At 30.4% G+C, this 8,941-nt stretch overlaps 1 protein-coding gene across 1 annotated transcript in view; it reads left to right on the forward strand.

Annotated features, from left to right (window-relative positions):
- The window catches only part of LOC106459905 (sperm-associated antigen 6-like), a 61,409-nt gene extending 54,908 nt beyond the window's left edge, over window positions 1-6,501 (forward strand). Inside the window, exons 10-11 of the mRNA XM_013919575.2 lie at window positions 5,530-5,675; window positions 6,284-6,501. Coding sequence (XP_013775029.1) covers window positions 5,530-5,675; window positions 6,284-6,404 — 267 coding nt within the window. The 3' untranslated portion in view covers window positions 6,405-6,501. The remainder of the gene's footprint in view (window positions 1-5,529; window positions 5,676-6,283) is intronic.
- The last annotated feature ends 2,440 nt before the right edge of the window (window positions 6,502-8,941 follow it).

Genomic DNA, 8,941 nt, shown 5'->3' on the forward strand with positions numbered 1-8,941 from the left:
GTAACCCAAAATGGTATTATATATCTTTACTATAATCTTTGATATCCTCAACTTCAACAGGTATGTAACGTACACATTTTACATACTAAAGTCACTCCCCCCTCTCTTTAGTACTTTATCCTTATTAAATAACCTATGACCCTGTATTTCAAATAAATTTCTGTACTCAAAATCATCTACATTTAACCATGTTTCAGTTATGTTATTCTAATTATATCAAAATCCTCCATTCCCACCAGTGCTCTAAGGTCATCCATTCTATTTCTTATACTTCTAGCATTACAATAGTAACAATTAAGTCTACCCTTAAAACTACTCCTATCCTCATTCTCTATGCTAAACTTTTTTCTACATTTACCAAATCACATTGTAAATATGGAATTAGCATTAAGTTAAATTTGGTTTGAGGACAGGCATAAGATAAGGGAGAAGGAGATTGTGGTATGCAAGAAACAAACATTTCATCCCACAGTGTATATGTCTCACATTTACAAAATGTTAACATTTTTCTACAGTTATAATTTGGACATATAGTATGCTAGCAATTGTCCTAAAACTTCATTATACTAGATGTTATTTACCAAGATAGATTTTATCTGCTCATCTCAGTTACTAGGATCTAATGAGCTGAGAAATGTTTGGTGCCATTTGTTATTTGAGGTTTTAGTGTAATTTTGAGGGTTGTGTATTAAGGTACAAAACTATGCTAAAATTTTCAAAATGGTGGTGAATTTTAGACATTTTGTAGTTTATATAAGAAAAATAATGCATTTCATCAACAAATAGCTTGGAAATGCAATCTACAGGTAGATGTATACTCAAACATGATTTTATTAGATTGTACAAATTAACTGAGCTCTTGATGATCAAAAATTAAACTCTGGAAAACTTACTGGTCAAACCATTTTATAACCTGTAAAGAAAGTGCACTTTACATGCAATCAGTCTCTAATTCTCATCATCCTCATCTAGTTAGTAATCGGTTGTATCGTTACAATCATTACATTTGCATATTGATGTTTTTGATACACAAGAATTTGCAGTTAGCATTTAACTGGCATGATAATATTATTGTTTTCCTCTCAGCCATTTTCAGTGATTTGTGAAATATTAGGTGCAGATTATAAGTTTCATAGGACCAGGATTCTTTACAGTAGGTACCTGTGACGTTTTTCTGATAAATGTCAACAAAAAACAATCCACTTGTTTTAAAATAATATATTCAAAACAAGTCAAACGTATATACAAATGTTCATTACACAGTTAACCACCACATTTGTATCCACAGCTTTAAGTAACTATCTATTTCATTCACAGTTCACACAGGCTGGTTCAGTTACTTTAGAACCCCATTGACAAGATGAATTATTATTCTATACTCTGTTATTACAATACAGTCTGTGATTATTACATTTTAAAAGTCACTACTATACACTCTTTATGGCTAAACTTACAAACACACTGTAGATCTCTTTGATTATATCTTTAATTTTGTCTTACTGTCACTTTCACTAACATATGCTTTTGCACTAACTTTGTCACCTACATATGTATATTGCCCGACTGAGGCCTAGTACTTTCTTCAAACTACAAGATGTTATGATGCAACAATACACACTTAAAGCAAGGAGAAAAATTCAGAAGATTCGAGTAACATGATGTCAATTCACAACAGCTGAAATAAGCAGCAAATGATTCGTAAAGAGTTATGTAAGGAAACTTGCCAGAACTATCACTTCTAAAAATAACTTACTTTAATGCTCATACAGTATTAACCAAAAAATACTCTTGTATTATACTTAAAATGAACAGTCATGTTTATCTAACACAGGCTGATTATATCCTTTGGAGATCAGTGCAAGGATTAGTCTGAAATAAATCATCAACCATATTTTCTTCAAAATTTACCTCCCCAGTATGCTCCAAAAACATGTGGATTCCAAGTAAACTTTATAAGAGCTTTTCAGTTCCAATTGCAGAGAACCTCTTGTATATGTTGATTTTTCTTGCGTTAGTTCCTTTACTGGTAGCAAAGAAAAACTTTCTTATAGAGTATTGGGTATATAGATTTATCAGTAAACACCAATTTATTGGACTCTTAATTGAATCAAGCTAAAGAGTTAGTCTGATAGAGGGTGTCCTTTCTTTGATGGAACAACATTATTTGTAACCAAAGCTTCAATAAATCTAATACTGGCACCTCAGCTTTCCACTATGTACTACATCTGCATAACACTTCCAGTGATATACAGATTCAGAGTTTCGCACTGACAGAGAATCTATTCTATCACATAGAATAGCATATTCTCATTTCACCATACAAAGTGCATTTTTTTAGCATAATCCTTCAACTTTTGTAAGTTTTCCTCAAGTCGCCACCTTAACTTAGGCATATGATACAAATATTCTGATTAAGCTCCATTCAGAATGTTTAAGTTTGGTTTATATTTGACTTAATGGACATGAACAACCAACAGGAATGCCCAGCATCAGAAATCTGAAAAGAATGGTTACATATTTAACAGATATATTCAAACTGAAGATTCATTCAAGTGATCAAAGGAATTGAATTGAATGACAAGAAACAGGAAAGTGAGTAAAAGCATGATGAATGGAAACCTTCAATGATATTCAAAAATGCAGATACCTGAAGACATTTTACATTTCAAGAAAGTCAACAGAATGGATCAAAATTTTACTTTACCATGATAAGACTAGGTCATCTTGATTTATAAGCCCATTTCTTCATATTGATGGTGATCCATACACATAACACAGCTGTTTAGATCTGTTGGCATTACCAGTTTGTATTCAAAAATATATTTGAGTGAAATGAATGGAACATACTTTTGTTTAGCAATTTTGTTCACATTCAATGGGTTCTTTTTTCCAGTGCCACATGGTGCAAATGGAGTTCTCCATGTGGAGCAGAATGAATGACACTTCATGTACAGTATTACAAACTGCATCTAATGTCTAAAGACTATTTTTGTTGTAAAGAAATAATGCAAATATAAGGAAAATGCACCTTGAAATTCTAGGATATATAAAAAGTTGCCTCAAAAAATTTCTTAGTCTGCAGAATACCTGCAGATTACATGTTAACTTTCAATACTATTCTTTAAAACTAAGGTTAGTGCTAGGACAAGGGGAGGGGCATTTTTGGGTAATATTTTCAGAAAAATCTCAAAGAATTTCCCTAAGGAAGAGCTGCAATTCTCCATCCCACCCTCTCTGGTGTCACCCCTGAACTATCTAGGCAATATGTAAACTTTCTAATATAATGCCTTTATGTTAACAAACTGAAACAAGAGTTAAAAACAAACTTGGAATCAAAATAGCACAAAAGTATTTGCAAGATATTAAAAAATATATGTATTTTTTAAAAGGTAAAAAATTTCATTGAAAAATTAAAAAAAAAATGGCACCAAAGTATTTTCCATCACTTGAGGCTTGAAGAAGCCAAAAAAAAAACACAAATCAAACCACAAAAATTCACTCATATGTGCTACTTTCTATAGCAAGGTTTGATCACAAAAACTAGCTGCTATTTCATGGGATGGATATATTATGTCATAGTTTTACCATGCGTTTGTGGAGCTAATCCTAGAACTGTTATATGGAGTATAGTTTCTTCAGATTATTGTGATCTAACGTTCTGATAGGTCATCTACAGACAAAGTATGAACTGCAAATTTAGATTTGATGTTTTCAAACAAATTTATTTCTAACTTGCTTGTGAAGTTATATCATCAGTTTCTGTACCTTTCCTGACCTGAGGTTAATGTGTTTTCAACTATATAGCTGGCAGTTACAGTTTATTTACCTCATCCTTCTCACTTTTATGTAATTAAATGCAGTTTCCTTAATTTACTTTTGTATACAAATAATTTCATTTTTAGCTCCATCCTTCACTCACATTATTAACTAGCCTGTGCTTCATTTTTCAGCTTTCTCATTAATTATAGAGTTTATATTTTTATTTCAACCCCATATCATGTCCCATTTCTTCATTCCACCTGTAATAAATTGCTACACCCTTCCTACTGAATACTAGTTCCACAAATCTCCAGGTATTGCAAAGATCAGGCTACTAATCGTATGCTAGGTTTATCCTTGAGTTACCATAGCTGCATTTAAATCATCTCCTCTGTACTCAATAATCGAAAGTGGCATTGGATGTCTTTTATGTTTGCTCTAGGAGTTAGGATAGATGTAAGCAAGTTTTTAAAGATTACATTATTGAAAGATATTATTGACGTTGTTCATGAGTTTAGCTGGTAATTTTAGTGAAGATGCACAATAATTTTAGTTTTGACAAGTCTGGTCTGCAGCCATATGTGGGTATAATATAATCAGAAAAGAAAAAGGAATATTTTAAAAGTTGACACAATGCTGAAGGGCCCATATGCTGTTCATAATTGCATTTTGTTAATCTGTAGAAATGGTCAAAGGAGGTGGGAATTATTCAAAGAATTAATCAGCAATTAAAAAAATCATATCCAATGAGACTAATAATAACAAATGAGGTTCTGATCTTCCAAGACTTCATCAGAAGGAGATGAAGTGAACTAAAACTATCAGTACCAAATATATATATACTTTTATAGATCAAAATTCTGATGATAAAGTGGCCAAAGTTGTCTTAATCATGATAATTCTTTCACCCTATTACAGGGGTTGCAGACAGAGAAGATTAAGTAACAAATCTGGTTTATAGGAAGATTATAGAATTATAGTTCATAACAGTTGTGAAAAATTATTCAAGAGACTTCATAGTTTAGGGATCAGATTAGTGGTATTTTACCAAGTCTGCAATTTATAATAAATGAGTTGTAACAATTTAGCTATTTGTATGTCTCCAAAAAATTATCAAGTTCTTATTTCTCAATATGTCTTTGAGTCATCTGTTATTCCAACAAATAATACATTTCAAAACCATATAAATGACAATTAGCATTGTTAATAAACACAAGTAAAAACTGCCCAACTTTAGTTAAACAAAATAATTGTAACTTATACGTCTCCTTATGTAAACAAATATCTTAAAATTAAGTGAATATGTTGAACGTCACTAAGAAATAGTTATTTTTAGATATTAAAGCTTATCAAAGTTGCAGCAAATGTAATCTGCATATGTAGATTTAAAGTAACATTAAGGGTAGTAGGGCTCCAAAAAATTATTATATCTCCTGATTTGAACTTTCAAAAGTCAAAGTCAAATTTATAGCATGTTAATGAAGGAATATGGGTTATAAAACTGTTTTTTAGTGTTGATATTAATAGATTATATCTATATTGGAAATAAATGCTATCAGCTTGCACCGAACAATGAAATTTCTATCATACCCACCATGGGTTGTAGTTTGTAGTGCAAGTTTTTCTAAAATACTTGATCAATCTGAAAACTAGATGATTTAAAAAAATGAAATGTTTAAATATGAAGCACACCATCACTAACATTCAGTTGTTTTTGATTCAGCTATGAGGTATTAATATTTAAAGCTAAAGTCCTCAATTTATTTCCAGGTTCTGCCACATGATCCAGAAGCTAGAAGATTGTTTGTCACAAGTGGTGGTTTGAAGAAGGTCCAATTGATCAAGGCTGAACCGGGATCTTTACTTCAGGAACACATCCATGCTGTGAACAGCTGCTTTCCAGAAGAGATTGTTAGGTATTTTTTCCTCTTGTATCTATGTAAGAAACATAATAACATTAAATGAAAACTAGAGATTAAACCATCCAGACTTTCTAGAACTTAATAGACTTGCTGAATCAAAATCATTCCAAAATGTTTGCAGTTTATCCTGAATACGTATGTAATGTAATAAATATTAAATAGCAGTGTAAGACATACAGAACACAATCAGTGAATTTAATGAAAAATATTTTACTGCAGACATAAAGGCAATTGAACCAATCATATATTTACATACCTTCTATTGAGTATTATGTGACATTTTAAACATTTTTATTTGAACAACTTGAGTAATGTCTGTTAAGTTGATATTACACATATATTCCTTCAGTCAAATGCATTTAAAACAAGATATTCTCATACAAATAATCAATTTTAAGAAATTCATCATTATTGCCACCTGACACTATTTAACCCATTGATTGCTGATTTGCCACAGTTGAATGTGAGTCTACTATATATGGTGTATGGCTTGCAAACATTGCACACATGTTTACAGTCAATGGGTTAAATGTCAGAACCACTAATATATTTTTTCATAAGATTATAATGATAGTAAATTTTTCGAACTCTAACTCGTCTAGGTATTACTCTCCTGGTTATCCTGAAGAATTACTTCAACGTGTGGAAAACTATCAACCTAATTTAGTGACAAACGTTTTAGAACCTACAGTTAATGATGAGGATGGTCACAAAATTAGATAAAATATAGATGTTACCTTTTTTTGTACCTACATTCATACTGTATTTTTTCACAATCTTTATCTAAATTGTAGATGTTATGACTACAGAAAACCTTTGAAATGGGTATTTTGTAAACATGTTTTTCATTTCCTTATAAAATATATATATATATATAGAGTCTTAACCTAAAAAATACAAAACATAAAAAGTAAAAATTGATACTTATGACCATATATATATATATATCAGTACATTATTCCTTTTTTAATTTTGTTTTAATATTAAAATACTTAGAAGCAAAATACACAAAAATTTCTGTAGTTCTTATACATACTAAAAAGTACACCTTTTTTCTTAGTTTATTTTCATTGATCCATGCATCCTTATTATTTGGTGTTATAGTTAGTAAGGGATTGAATAACATTTTGATATCTTATTCAACCCTATCTGCATGTGTAGGGGTCAAATTACACATGCCATGACCTTTTACAGAGTGCCATTCAACATGGTATTATGTATTTGATGTCAGAGTTTTCATTTATTCTACACTGTTGATTTAGCCACAGTTCTTAGTAGAGGAGAGTAAATACCAGATACAGTATACAGGGATACTGTAAAAACATATATAGATACACATTTTCGAGGTTCTAGACATTAGGCAAATACAACATGCAAACTGTAAGATGAACAAAAGCATTTTTATTTTTCACACAAACATCATCTTTCACTCTGACTTGTCAAAGCCTGAGTCAGATTGATGTCCAGTATTCACAAACAAATCTTCAATACAATACTTGTACACATTTGATTTGTTGTGTACAACAAACTTGTGCATTTTAATAAAAGCTTGCCACATTTCATATAGATACCCATAGTAAATTTGGAATTAAAGTCAACATTCTTTTTCTAATACAAGGTGAGTACATTGGACCAATCCTATGCACATTCAGGTAGATAGTAAAATAACTTCATTCATTTACTATTTAATTTTCATACATAACAGTTGGCTCAAATTTTTAATCAAGAAGCAGTCATAACTTTGTTACTATGAAACATTAAAAATTTGCAGATTAACAGAATGTCATTATAATCATTCAATTTACAGAATCTAATAAATATACAAAACAAATTAAACCCCAAGAAATCAAATTCCATGGTTCACACATTATTGACTCATGAAAATTTGAGAACCACACTTTGGAGTTGTGGGTATATTATAAGAGTGATGGGCAAATCTCAAATCCCATTATTCGATTAGACTAGTCCACAAATTGGCATTAGGTGGTGAGACTACTTCAGTAGCTGCCTTCCCTCTAGTCTATCACTTCAAAATTATGAATGACTAGCACAGAGAGCCCTCAAGTAGCTTTGCACCAAAATCAACAAATTAAAAAAAAACTTTATTGCAACAAATTCGTTTTTTTTTTCATTTTCCTATTTCTTATTTTTTTAAATGTAACTTTCTAATTACAATTTTACATTATGGAGGTCAACATCATCACTCACAGGTTTGAAGCATTGAAAGAGCCAAAAGGATACTATCAACATTCCTAAAAGTTATTGTCAGGTTTTTAAGTATGGATGTATGGCCTGGATTCTGTGACTTATTGGTGATAAATTTCAATAATAAACAAACAGCACACAGTCCACTTGTTTTAAAATAATATAATAAAACATGTCAAACATATATACAAATGTTTGTTACACAGTTGTATCCAGAGCTTTAAATAATAGTCTCTATTCATCACAGTCCACTATTTCAGTTATGTTAGAACACAATTGACAAGACAAATTATTCTCTTCTGCTCTGTTGTTACAATACAATTGGTGATAATTTTACTTTAAAATAATGCGTTCTTTATGGCTAAGTTCACAAACACACAGTTTAGATCTATCTCTATTTAACTAACTCTCCCAAAATATATTTTGAGATTTAGAACATTCTACACACTACAAAATATCATGATGTAATAATACTAAATTAAAATGAGAAAACTTAGAAGGTTCTAGTAACATGATGCAGTACAACAAGTGCCAATTCACAACAATTGAACTACACAACTATAATTTCTATAAATAAAACTACTATAAACTATTGCTTCTAAAAATAAATAATTTAACACACATGCTATACTTGAACAGAAACAGTTGTGTGTATCTAACATTAAAGAAGAATCTGGTTTTTTCAAGGACTATAGTAACAAACTGCTATCACAAGGCATAATAATATATATTGCAGTAATACCATATTATTAAGCATTTTATTAGCTGTTTAAGTGAAGATCAAATGATGAACAAAAATAATATATACAAAAGTTACAAATTTGTTTTGAGATTAGGAAGCATATATTTAGAAAAATTATTACTTTTGATACACGTGACTGTTTCATTTCATTTTAAAGTTTAATATGAATGTTATGATTTAGATTGTTTACATAGCACAAGTGTTAAATTTAGTTATTTTTAGAACCAACAATTTATCCACAGTTATATATGATACATAACTGCATGAATCATATGTTGTGTAGTTCAATTGTTATGAATTGGTGCCTGTATTT

This window comes from Limulus polyphemus, unplaced genomic scaffold (assembly GCF_000517525.1).
Source record: "Limulus polyphemus unplaced genomic scaffold, Limulus_polyphemus-2.1.2 Scaffold679, whole genome shotgun sequence".
NCBI lineage: Eukaryota > Metazoa > Arthropoda > Merostomata > Xiphosura > Limulidae > Limulus > Limulus polyphemus.